This window comes from Asterias amurensis, chromosome 11 (genome assembly GCF_032118995.1).
Source record: "Asterias amurensis chromosome 11, ASM3211899v1".
Lineage (NCBI taxonomy): Eukaryota > Metazoa > Echinodermata > Asteroidea > Forcipulatida > Asteriidae > Asterias > Asterias amurensis.
In genome coordinates this window covers 9,568,383-9,582,235 of record NC_092658.1, presented here as the reverse complement: position 1 = coordinate 9,582,235, position 13,853 = coordinate 9,568,383, and the positions used below count along the sequence as shown (strand labels likewise).

Here is a 13,853-nt window from a genome sequence, read left to right as displayed (position 1 = left end):
AGCGCTAAGAAGCAACTATCATCCTGAACTAATCATAAACACACAACGAAACATTATTTATTTGCTTTGTTTATCACCATTTATTACAGCTGTATTATTTGTTTACATACATGCAATGTTAACATTAGGCTTCTTATAATGATTGATTAATTTTTAGTAACATTACGAATCATTCTTGTGAAATTATAGAATTCTTTAAATATCTGTGACGTCTTTTGTTATATGAAAGAAGCGAGTACGGAAAAAAAGCTACTTACTAAATACTTATGAAATTAAAGTTGAGTTTGATAAAGATCATATTCTAGTTTGGAGTTACAAATGATGTGAAAATAGTATAACCTGTTGCAAACTGCTTATCAACTGAAAGGACCTTTGGTAGAATGCAAAAAGAAATAGTTGGTGATGTTTGACGTTGACCCTAGCAGAGTCTTTTCTGCAGAGTCTTTTCTGCAAGGGTTGAAACGTCAGGCCACTAACAATTTTCTTTACAAAAGAAGTGACTTACCAGGTATAACGGGACAGTTTTCAAAGAAAAGAAGAAGATTATTTTTGTTTTGATTGTACTGTTTTGACATGCCAAATCCATCCAAATTTCAGAGAGTAAATTACTTAAATTTGGTGGATTCAGTCCCACAAAGACAAAATTACCAAGCGTGACATCCAAATATTAAAACATTATTATTTTTCAGACTATTTAATCACAATTTTTCCAAGGGCAAAAACAAGAAATAAATTCAGACTGAAGTAGGAAGAATATCATCTACTTATCTTGCTTTAATACCACAAGAGCCATATTAAAAACACTCACTATTGTTAGAACAATGCTTTTATGTACTACTGACACTAACAGTGCACATCCATGACAAAAGCAGGCTTTATAGAAAAACTATCGTCCACTGTACACCAGTTTCTTGTCTTGTTGCCAAATAATGCAAAGTGAAAATATAAACCACAACGCATCTAAGGGTAACAATGTTTTAGCTTTTGTGTCATACAATCAAATAACATGCTCCTTATCCAGTTACACATAGAGTAGAAAATAGACCTTAACATGGCTGGAAATACCCACTGGTCCACTGGCCCAAGTCCATTTTTTCAGCAATTGACCGGTGACCCCACAATCATCCCACAAGTCCTGCAAACTTTCTGAACAACACAAGATTAGTTGAAATTGAAATTCAGGACCCGATAGCTTTGTGCGAACAACGGATTTTGGATTAAAAAGTCCTACAGGAAAGTGTAAACAAAAAATATGAATCTTTCACAGAAATTTAATACCCATTTCTTGTTTTAAACTAAATGACATGGATAATAATAATGTTATGGTTATATAAATGGACATTGTATTCATATTGTGATTAAATTAGTGCATGAAAATAAGGACCGATTAATTGTTTTTTTAAATTTTGACTGATTTCCGGCATTTTTATTGAATATACATTTTTCTTTAAACCTTATGCATTGACGTCATCCATCCACCATCTTAGAGGTAAACCGATGATGATGAAACAATGGACATGCAAAGATTCCTACGCGCTGCGCACAGGATTGACCATTAAACAACCTGACTCTGACATTTAGGTGAGGGCGCCCTACCAAAATGACATCATGTGCATAAGGTCTATTCTGGGAATAAAGAAGCGAAGCTAGTCGAACGATATGAGGGAAGCCTCTGGTTGTTGCGGCGGCTGCTGCTGCTGTTGCTGCTGCTGCTGGGTTTGCCCACCATACTGCATCTCAACACCAGGCTGTTGCTGGTACATGACTCCTTGAGGTGCAGGGGCTCCATACTGCTGTGCAGGGGGTGGTAGAGTCGACGCCAGTCCTTGCATGTTGTAGGGATTGTTGGCTTGTTGTTGTGGCTGTTGTTGTTGGGGATAATCCATTGAGGATAGAGGGGAGAAATTGCCATTGGGTGGACCACCGGGGTGTGGTTGAGTTGAAGGGGGCTGTTGTTGGTGGTAGCCCATCGGGTAACCGGCACCCGTTTGGGGTGGCTGTGGTGCTGCTTGTTGGTATGAGGGTGGCTGCTGCTGCTGTTGCTGGTGGTACCCTTGGGTGTACCCGGGTTGAGGGGTTGTTGATGGGGTCTGCATGGGTGCTTGTTGTTCCATGGGTGGGGGCTGGACTGGGTATGACTGCTGCTGCTGCTGGCTGTAGCCACTGTGGGCTGGCGAACCTTGCATCGAAGACGAGGGACTGAATGTCTGTGAGAAAAACAAAATCATAAGAATGTCAAAAATAAATTTAGAAAACTTGTTTTAAATAACAAAATTTCCATCAACTTTAATGTTTTTTTGTGTGTTAACCTTTCACAAACTCAAACACGTAAATACTTCAAAACCAAGTTAAAATTTTACAACCAATACTGAATACATGACAATTGTTTTACCTAAAAAACCACGGGTGGGATCAACGACTTAACGTCATACCAGAAGGACAAAGCAATAATGGTTAAGGGTCTTGCTTGAAGACACAAGAATCAGACCTGGGACTCGGATGCACAACACCAGAGATTGAGCTCAGTGCGCTTGACTACTCAGCCACAACACGTCCCTTGGACTTCAAAGTTGTTAACATTTCAAAACTAACCTGTGGTGGGGGAGCATACTGCCCAGGAGGCATCATCGTACCCTGTGGTGGGGCCACCATTCCTGGTTGCTGTTGTTGTATCATTCCCTGTTGTGGTTGGCCCATAATGACCCCTTGAGGGGGTGCCATACCACCCTGTGCGTAGGCAGTGTACTGAATCTGCCTCATCTGGTGCTGCTGTTTCTGCTGCTCGCGTCTCATCTCTAGTTCTCTCGCGTGCTCGTGGAGACGCTGCTGGGCTAGCTGCTGCTGCATGTGCAAATACTCCTGCAGACAAGATGAAAACATTTAAAAATTTTGTTTTAGTTTTTGTATGAGAGATCGCCTAACATCACAAGGCCACTTCAAGGTGAGGCTACAGTAAACCAAATCAACTGCCACCTACACCTGTGGCTTAAACAGGGTTACCCCCTTCACAGTCCGTAGGGATGTAGGCATGGGTATCATCCACTAGGAGCCGCCTACTCTTGGGGCTGAAACAGGGCTACCCCCTTCACAGTCCGTAAGGATGTAGGCATGGGTATCATCCACTAGGAGCCACCTACTCCTGGAGCTGAAACAGGGCTACCCCCTTCACAGTCCGTAAGGATGTAGGCATGGGTATCATCCACTAGGAGCCACCTACTCCTGGAGCTGAAACAGGGTTACCCCTTCACAGTCCGCAAAGATGTAGGCATGGGTATCAACCACTAAGAGCCTGGCTGGTAGAGCAGAGTGCACCACCTTCCTAACCTGTTTCTTCTGCCTCATGATCTCTAGTTTCTGAGCCAGCTGTATCTGTCGCTGCCTCTCGGCTTCTTCAGCTTCCCGTCTCTTCTTCTCCCTGTGGTCTTCCCTCAATGCATCCAATGCTTCTCGAGCATCTTGGATCTGAGCCAGCTTGTCTTGCAGGCTCTCCATCTTGGCTGCAAGATTTCAAAGAGAAGTTTTAAATGAGTTACATCAAGTTTGACAATAATAACAAACAGGTTGACAGGGTTCACCTGTACCGAACTGTCCCATGCGTGTTTTTATGTCTTAAAAAACGGAAGATACGAGCACAGTCGTAATGAAAACAGTATTTATGCAGCCATGTGATGACAAAATGTTTTGTTGTTATACTTGTGGAGCGATATCTGGAAATGTTGTTCTGTACCAAAAGGTTTCCGCTCAGTTAAGGTTTGAAAATATCATTCTCGTTGCCAAATTATCATTGGATCAGATCGGCCATACAGCTCCATCCGATCCAAAAACCAGAAACATTTCGCTGGTAACGTTTACATGAAATGTACACTTGGACCACTCCCAATAAACAATGTTTAGCATAGACGCAATGCAGTAAAACAATGTTTAGCATAGACGCAACGCCATATCAAATTTGTCACATGAACAGCAAGTGTGACATCACTTTGCTATGATATTTACCTTGAGTTATACAAAATAAACATGCAACTATCACCGATACTTTTGTGTTTAGGATTCTTCTAAGATCTGTACTAGGAAGCAAATTGCCTGTACACATGTGTAGTGCATCCACTATGATGACATGTGTAAAGTTTGCTGCATTTAAGATGAGGTTCGGATAATACAAGGAAAATGGGCCAGTTCGTACCTCTCTTGTCCTCTTTATCTTGGAGTAGGTTAAGCAGTTGTGGATGCATCAGAGTCAGTGTATGGAAAAGACTCTGTACCGCAGTATCGCTAGCGATGCTACGCCCTCTAGATGAATCGCTCTTCATACGGTTGATGAACACGTCTACGTTGGTGGATAACGATCGCACAAAGTCAATGTCATCGGGGACCTCACCATTCTGGGAATACTGAAATGAAAGCAAAAGATCCCCAAAATTATAGTCTCCAATTCCAAATCTAAAAGCTTTGAATTATGAGAGCAATTCAAGTACACCTTTATGGGGTTTACAAGGTGCTGTGCATTCAGCAGCCAGAGCTAGAAATATTGTGGCAGAACTCTTTCAGAACTGGTTTCTTGTATGTGCATTACACAACTAACAGGACCAATGGCTTTACGTCCCATCCGAAGAACGAACCTTGTTCTTGTTTAAGGACACAAGTGTCATGTCTGGGACTCGAACCCACACTCTGCTAATCAGACACACCAGAGCTCGATTCCGGTACTCCTAAATGCTCAGCAACGACACCCCAAATTTACACCATGACTTTCTCTTTGCCTACCTCTTGAACTTTACTGGTAGAATAAAGCGGCTGTGCGGGCACCGATTGTGAGATGGGCGGGGCAGTGGCAGAGGGCACCGGCTCAGGGGCGTTGGCCGGAGCTGAAGGGGTCACAGTAGACACGGTCTTCACAATGTCTTCCTGCTTCTGCTCCCAGTAGGGGCGGTTCAAGTAGCGGGCCAGCTGGAGGAGGGTAGAGGTACAATAGGAGAACGATTATTTTGACATTCAGGAAATAATACCTGGTTATAACTTTCCTCCGATATGTTTTTCTAGTATGAAGCAGCCCTTCAGAAGTTTCATAATTAAATTTGATTATTTTTCAACCCCCCACAGTTTGGACGAACCCTCTTTGATTTTTGTGTGGTTTTCTATTTATTTTCTCTTTTTTTATTTACACGAAAAACTAATTTTGGTTTTCAAATATTTTCTTTGACCTACCACTCACACACATTTTCGAGAGGGAAGACAAAAATGTTAAATTGTATAACATATGCAAATCTGTTTATAATGCAATTGATCACCTTTTAAATGTAATATTGATATGTGCAAAGTTCTGAATTTTTCGTAATTATCGATTAAAGAAATCAGGCACCAACCTCAAGGTTTTGAAAAACTAAAAAACACTTCTGCCATTGGCGGCGAGCGTCAAAATGGCAATGCTTTGACATCATGTCTGGGAGTTTTCTTTGTTATACCTCCACGCTGCAACAAAGCGGCTATACAAATTGGAGCTCCCAACTATGACGTAACACAAGTAATTACGTAACAGAGCTTTTTGAGAATTTTTCAGAAAAGCGCTGGATAACGGTATTTGAAATGACTATTTTTTTACACAATTAAAAACTATTTATAGTCATATGACTCGATTTCCTTATTGATTGAAAACATTTTAAATGAAATTCAGCAAAGTTCAGGACTTGACATTTTCGTTCAAGCAGGTCTTTAAGCCCAGCAGTAGCATACATTTTTGTAACAACCTCATGTAATGGTATCATATAACTTGTAAAAACGTTTGAATCTGGAAACTTTTGAATTTTTAAAATTTTGGTATAGCATTATCTTCACAAGTTAATTTTAAAAGCAACAACAAACTCAAAGCTCACCTCTGGATCTCCTTCAACATCTAAAGTTGGGGCCGAGGACGGCTGTTAAAAAAAAAAATAACAACACATGAATACACAAATGTACCAATCTGATAAAAATGGCATTTATGGATAATCATTATCACTTTGATCACACAACTAGCATACATTTCATGATTTTGTTTCTATGTACGTAATATTTTAGCCAGGATATAATAATGCCAAGAAGCAATTATAGTAAAGTGTCTTGCTCAAGGTTTCATGGGTCTCGACTGGAATGCCAATAGATACTCTGATGGCTCCGCTTTGAGAACCTGAACTAAAAAAAAAGCTTGACCAGAGCAGTATTTCCTAGATTTGATTGCTGTACTTTTACTAAACAAATTGTTTAACCACTGTAATAATTTTATGACTTGTTTACTGTTCGTTTGTTAAATACCATGGGACCCATGGTGACCAGTGATTACCACTATCAGTTGAAATAAGAAAATAAATAAATAAATAAATAACTGTTAAAGTGCACTAAACATATATGAAGATGTGAATTGAATCTAAAAATGATTTGAATGCAGAGTTTTATCAAATATCAAGCACTACATCATTGACAAGCTACTCCCACAAATTTTTAACAAAGAAATCAACCCATGGTCTTCAACCATTGGTTTATAAAAACAAACCACAAGGATATGAAATGCAAGAGACAACAAAACTTGCATGAATCGGTACATGAAATAAAACATAGAAGTTTACTGTAGACCATTACATACACTTCTCAGTAAACATCAAAGAGCTGATTGAGCACAAAAAAGCAGCTAAATACAAGTGCAAGAAAATTATGCTCAAGAAAATTATACCGGCCGAAATACCATGTCCACATGTATCTGTTACATTGCTTAAAAGTAACGGAAGATTTGAACAAGCAAAACAATACTGAGCTTTGTGACCGTCCATGTAATGGTCAATAAAATTATGTACATGTACGTACAGACGACTCTCGTTGCAGGGTCTGGCCAAATGACCTCTTCACAATAGGAACATTGATATAAGAAGACAGCAAAACAAAGAAACACAAAGCAGAAACTAAGATTTGGGACTTCAGAATTTACTCTTTACAAAGCAGTTCGTGTACCTCTTTAGAACGGTGCTCTTCAACGAGGGTTGACTGTATTATGATGTAGTATAAATAAAACACACAATTATATTTCCAACTGCAACTGGTTTTTAAAAATAATAAATAATTTATCATGAATCAAGGGTTTATTCGATTGACAAATATTTGAACGACTCCTACTTTTAGTTGGTCAAATATCTGTCAAACGAAACAAAATCTTAAGAAGATTAGGTAGCCCTTATTGCCAAATCATACTCAATGCAAATGTGAAAGCTTACAACTTGAGCATATCCATATATTTCAAAACAGACTAAATTTGGGCGAATTGCTCTTAGGGTTAGCTTTTGTCTGAATCTCTACTTTTGATCATGTTTTTTGCTGCACATTTGCATAAATTATAAACCTGGGCCCAATTTCATAGAGCTGCTTAAGCACAAAATTTTGCTTAAGCAAAAAAATCCTTGCTTAGTAAAATCAGATTACCAGCCAAGACTCCACTCAATTGTTATGCTAAGTGAACAACAGCTAATTACCAGTCACAATCAATGTATATGGCATAACATTTTGGCCAGTAACATGTGTAAAATAAGCGAGCTGTTTTCGTGCTTAAGCACAATTTTTGCTTAAGCAGCTCTATGAAATTGGCCCCTGGCTTTGAGCTGAGGAGGGGGCGTGGCTAGACTTACAGCTGGGGGAGGTGAGGACCCGGCGCTAGAGTGACTATTCCCCTTCTCCTTGTGAATCTGTCATTCCAAATAAGAACAAAAAAAAAGGGCGATCTAAAATTATCTGCTTGTAGACTTCATCCTGTTGATTTTACAATCTCTGTAATGCACGTACCAAATCCTCAGACTTTACCCGATGCTCTGCTGCGTAATTTTGTCCTGTTCTTTTAAACTAAGCCCATGATGGTCAATGAGATCATGTGCAATCCATCTATACGCCATTTGTGAGTTAGATTTTAATAAAGTCTGGTACAATGACAAGTCACAAGCTACTGCTTAAATTATTCCAACAAGGGGCCAGACTATTTTGATCTCCCACATACAAAAGAGTGGCTACACATGATTAAAGGTATATATGGCTTTAGCAAAAATAATTTACAGCTGCAATTGATGTTCAAGCAAAAAATGCAATAAAAAAATTAAATACAAAATTAAAGCAACTTAAAGTTCTTCAATAAATGATAGCTCTTTTTCTCTACTTTCTGTCTTAAACTAAAAATGGTTTAACAGAGTGCGACTTACAATGTGTTTATTCTCGGCAGCGTCGAGTGACAAGGCCATAGCAAGCTGAAGCTCTTCTTCCTCCTGCAGTTCTCTCTCGTTGCGCTGCGGTGGAGCCTGAGACTGCTGAGCTAGCGGACTGTTCAGATACTCCTGGGGCAAATCGGAATCGGTCCCGGGGGCAGCTGTGGTCTCGGTACGGCTACATAAATAAAAGGAATCACAATAGTGCTCATTATTATGTTTTTTGTTTTTACCCATACACCGATGTGTGTTAGCACTGTATACTCAGTACTTTCCCCAAATCCTGTGAAAAAATATCACAGGCATGTTGCTTGAGTGGGATTTGAACCCACGACCCTTGCAAGAATTATGTTTCCTAGTTCTGGTGGCATTATGCCCACAAGGGGAGATAAACACCAAGCTGGCAAGAGCCAATCTCTCTCATACAAACATTGGTTTAACGTCTATGATTATGAATGGCACAAATCAACTAACTGTGATTCAGTAACTAGTCAACAATAACTAGGATTCAATCCCACAACCTTGGCCAAATTTTATAGAGCTGCTTAACGGCTGATTCCGTGCTTACTGTGCAACTTCAAATTCATAGCACTGCTACCCAGAAGCACACAAAAAGGCATGCTAATTACAGGAAAATAAATGATGTAACAATGCTACTCCATGGTGAATGCTGTAACTAGCACAACATAATGTGTTTACTGATAAGCAGCGCTGTGAAATGGGCCCCTAGTGATGTCTAGGTGACTGTAGTCTAACCACTGGACCATAGTGACACTTAATCCTGATCAATTGCTTTCTATACATTTATGTCTGTCATCTGATATAAGAGCTTACTAACCTGGTAAGCTTAGTGTAACACGGCTCACAGACTCTGACAGGCTTCTCGATTCCAAACTTGGGAATAGGCAGCTGCTTAGAGGAACACTTGCTACAGAAGAGTTGTCCACAATGACGGCAATGGTGCTATAGGATTGAATAATGATAATAATTATAGTGGCTTCTTAAATAGCGGACACATACGTCACTCAGTGATGGTCACACTGGGTCATTTGTTTAATTCCTGAAACCATTTCAGCTCCCTGGGGAGTATACAACCTGTGCTGCCAAATATATTCATATGTAGACTTGGGTGTGATCCCTGGCTACACAGCAATTAAAGGTAATATGGCTTCTGACCAGCACCCCCAAACAAAGATTTTGATATTAAATAGGGAGACCGCAACAAAGGGCTAGATAGCTCATTTGTTAGAGCGCAACAGGTTAATCCGGAGGTTGTGGTTGAAATACCGCTCCAGTCATTTTTTCTTTGTTCACTCCCAAATATTCAGAGAACATTTCATGCAATCAGTTTCCAGAGAAGTGAGTTTAAGATACTTTGCACAAAATACAGAATAACAAATTAAAAGGTCTCTGATTTTTTTTCCTCCTGAGAAATGAAAGAAGAATGGCTTACCTTTCTTTGCACGACCCCAAATTCCACACGGCAGGTATGACACTTGTCCCCATCCACCCACTCAGGGGCCTGGGGAATAGATGAAAACACTAGTTAAAGGCAAAGTATACCTTTTTGGTAATTTTAAAATGTTGATGTGTTTGTAGTTGCTGGGCACCTCTGAAAAACAGAGTTTCACTGAGAGGTCTCCCCAGGGTAAATATTATAAATAAATAAATAAATAAATAAATAAATAAATAAAGGAGTGAGATTGTGTATTAGAAATACTCAAGTTTAACATTAGACAGCAAGCTTGAGGCCTGTGATTTTATGCACACGACTGGGTATGTCCAGTGGTCTTGTTTTTAGACTTTTGAGTCTGACAAATAACTTTGAATTATGTTGAGTATGACCAGTGTAAAATCTTGCCTGCCAGAAAGGCTCTGGAATGTACAAGGTCACTCGTTTTGGTAATTAAAGATAACATGATATATACATCTTCATCTGTATCAGGAAATTTTAAAGGTGAAGTGAGATCAGTGAAAAATCATGAAACCAGGAAAATCATCTGGAAAATTCACAGAGCCTGTGTGGCTAGTTTTTTGACAGGATGGCATTATGAAACTATATAATGTAGATGGTAAAATTTCTCAGCATGTCTAAAAGTTAACACTGTATAATATCGTTACCTTTTCAGCCATAAACATTGCGTCGCTCTCTCGCAATGGTGGAAATGAATTCCCTGCAAAAAAAAAATAAGTAACAACAAATGAAAAATTAATAACAAATAACTGTTAGTGCTAGTAGGATCATTGGGTTTTAGTTTCCATGTGGCTAGATCAAGGCGCTTTACAACATTATTATCCCTGTTCATCAGGTGTACGTTTAGAAAATGCGCCGTATTTTGGAACGCGTGAGGGCGCTCTCAATAGTATTTTATCACTTCCGAGGGTATACACGATACGCCCTGCACACCTTTTGTCACTTTTGTTGCGCCATAGTTTGAAGTTGCTTTAGATGTCGATTATAACAGCTCCTTTAAAAGTCTTTTTGTCCATGATGGATTAGATGTCTGTGGTGGTAATGTGTTCCAGTCTTCAATAACTGTTTTGGGAATAAACGAATATATCCGTAGAAGTGATTGAGAGCACCCTCACGCAGTCAAAAATATGGACAATTCCTCTACCTTTCTCGACCCTCTAGGGAGCATACAATAAAACAATTCTATTTGGAATATATCACTTTCAGCAAAGTATCATGGAAGACAATTTTCCGTATTGGATTAAAAAAAGAGAGAGAGAAAAAAAAGAAGGACTTTTATCCTTTTTTGTTATTGTAGATCCCTTGCCTGTTACGTCAGCGCCCTCATTGGGGTCAAAAAGCGCCCTCACTGGAAGCATAAGATTGGACAGTAGTTGTTCCTTGTGCGTGGAAACGTGCCTCGGTACTCTGCCTCCGTGTAGCGTTTAGCATTATGCAAGGTTTTTAATTTCTTTTTGATTACATACCTTCGCCCTTGAGTTGATTGAAGGTATCATTGACTATTTTCAGGGTGGGTTCATTACGGAAGGCGTGCGCCCAAGCCTGAATCATCTCTAGAGCCTTGTTCTTGACTGCATCATTACCAGACTGTGTGGATATAAAGAGAAATTAGTCATGAATCCATTTTCCTGACTAGCTCTGAAAATAAACGATTACTGGAGGTTAAAAGATGATAATTTCAAGACAATTTCAAGACTTGTAGCCCCCTCCGGTATTTTCTTCATAATTATCCAGGTTCATTGGGTCTCACGCATACCTTAAACCATCTCAACTTCTCAGGAGTATCAGGCCTCGAAATAACCCAGGGCAATTGCCATGGTGCCCTGTGCAAGGTTCCTCTACAAATTTACATGGATGTGCCCCTTACTAGAGGGAAACTGCTGTGCCCCTTTAATATCGAAGTTCAAGGCCTGGAGTATGCAGCACCAGCAGCAAAATGGCCACACAGGTAGTTATTCACATCAGCAATCTCTACCCACGCAGGTACCCATTTACAAGTTATTATTATTAACCCCCTGGGTGATGAGAAGCAATTATGGTGAAGTGTCTTGCCCAAGGACACAAATATCTGGCCCAAGATTTGACCCACACCAAAATGACTCAGAACTTGAGTTTGATGAACTACTTGGCTGCGTAGAAAATTCAGAGCGCTTGAAGCAGCTCAAAGCCCAAACCCAAGTTTCCCGTAAAGATGACAACTACATGTACCATTTCAGCTAAAATGCACTTACCCTGGTCAGTTCTTTCATGTCATCCATAACCTGCTTGCAGGCTATCTCCTCATGGATACCACTTCCACAGTTCTTGACACATGACTCCAAGACCTACAAGAATTCATTGACAAAAAATAAGCATAATACCTTGTGATCTCCAGTGTGTCAATGTATTTCCATAGCGACCACAAGCAACTTGTACCAAAATACCAATAGCAGCCTTAAGGTTTGACCTACTTCCATTCATATAAAGAGGTCAAAGTAAAGGTCATGTTCGAATTTGGGGATGGATGTTTATAAGTCTATTACCCCCCCCCCCCCCCCCCCAAAAAAATAGACTTCTAAATTGTAATTTCACAAACCGAACTGATGCCTGACAGATGAACTCTTGTGTAAATTTTGCAAACCACACTCTGTATTTTCCTAATTTTGTTCGTTTATATTACTCTACCATTTTAAAGTTAAAAATTCTGTTCATTTTTTCTAGTTGTTTGAGTTCACTTGATAGCTAGCTATTATCCCTGAAGTACCACTTCTTTTAGATGGCTGTGACAATTGGTTCATTGTAATTTTATCTGTTTACCAGGGATAAGTTTCACAAAGAACAACTTCAAAGGACTAGTCCTAGGAGATGTTAAAAACTTAAGGCTAGTCCTAAGTCTCTAAGTTCTAACTCGAGATAAGACTAGTATTAACTCTTTGTGAAATCCACCCCTGATTAACTTAACAGCTTTACAAACTGAACAATTACCTGCAGAGCATACAGAGTCACTCTTGGGTTCTTATCAAACAATTTCTTGCGAATAGCGTTGATGAAATACTTGACGCTGTGAGAAATGGTAAGAGAAAACAAAATTTAATAACAGAGCCAAATTTCACAAAGCCTGTAAGCACACATTATTTGCTGGGCACATACAGTAGTAATCTTGCTTAGCAGAAAAACACAGTGGGATCAGTGGGAAATATTTAAAAACTGTTTATCTAAAATGTTGATGTCACACTAACTGTACCTGACGTCTTTCTGTCTGATACAATCGCATATCTGCAAAGTGGCATCCCAGTCCGGCTCTAACAGAAGCTGACTTGTAGCTTTTTCTGTCGGAGAGAACAAATAAATTTAAAAATTGTTCGGAAAATTTAGATTTTCAAAAGCAACCCAAGTTTTTCTAGCTGTCATTCAACATGGAGAGTGCATTTTTGCAGCTGCTGTTGTTTAAATAGGAAGTGTATACCTTTGTTTGGTAAAGTGGAGTAGATTTTTGTCATTTGGAGGAAAATCCAATCACAAGCTAAAACTGTATTATCCTGCGTATACTGTCAAAATGTTAAAAAGGCAAAGTTAGGTCCGTTATTACTTCGTCTTCGGACTACTCAGTCATGGAGGTAGTTACCAAGTTGTGGCTCTCCAAGGATTTTTTTTAAAGCCAAAGGCCAAGGGAAATGAAGTCAAAAGTTGCAGTAAACAGATGGTTTTACCAACACTGATAAAAGTATATTTATTTATTTAACATTATAATCATTATGACGTTCAATCACCATCCTAAACAACAAAAAGTTTTCATGATGAAAACAAAAATCGAATTTTATCATCATTATTTATGATCAATCACAACACATTCAGACTCATGAAAGTACACAAACATCAGGAGCAATGACAATACAATTTTGTAATAACAATAATGTACAAAACTTGTAATTTAATACACTTACCCAAAGCTTTGTCGAATCCACTTTTGCCTGATGGTGTGAACATGTTTACCAAATGATCTCACTCGATTTTATGGAATAATCTTCTTTTTACAGTTAATTACACCCCTTTTGTAGGACTTTATTTTAACATCAACTCATCAACACCGATTGGTGATTGATAACTCTGGGCCTGCGACGTTTACTATACTTTACACGTATGTGTTCATTGGTACCCGTGTCAAGAGACCATCTAAACATTGAACCATT

The 13,853-nt window shown here is 39.2% G+C and overlaps 1 protein-coding gene across 2 annotated transcripts; it reads right to left on the bottom strand.

The window, feature by feature from the left end:
• Positions 1 to 62: 62 nt before the first annotated feature.
• On the bottom strand, positions 63 to 13,789 carry LOC139944255 (hepatocyte growth factor-regulated tyrosine kinase substrate-like). 2 transcript variants are annotated; one of them, XM_071941234.1, is made up of 16 exons: positions 13,608 to 13,789; positions 12,908 to 12,992; positions 12,649 to 12,724; positions 11,916 to 12,008; positions 11,151 to 11,271; positions 10,332 to 10,384; positions 9,664 to 9,732; positions 9,049 to 9,173; positions 8,208 to 8,388; positions 7,647 to 7,703; positions 5,871 to 5,912; positions 4,765 to 4,947; positions 4,184 to 4,391; positions 3,325 to 3,497; positions 2,593 to 2,859; positions 63 to 2,207 (listed from the first exon to the last, which is right to left on the bottom strand). In XM_071941234.1, exons 1-16 carry the CDS (start codon positions 13,648 to 13,650, stop codon positions 1,647 to 1,649), a joined length of 2,337 nt encoding a protein of 778 aa, XP_071797335.1. In that variant the 5' UTR covers positions 13,651 to 13,789; the 3' UTR covers positions 63 to 1,646. The 2 variants fall into 2 exon arrangements, with proteins under 2 accessions (XP_071797335.1, XP_071797336.1); XM_071941235.1 differs by lacking the exon at positions 7,647 to 7,703.
• Positions 13,790 to 13,853: the final 64 nt, after the last annotated feature.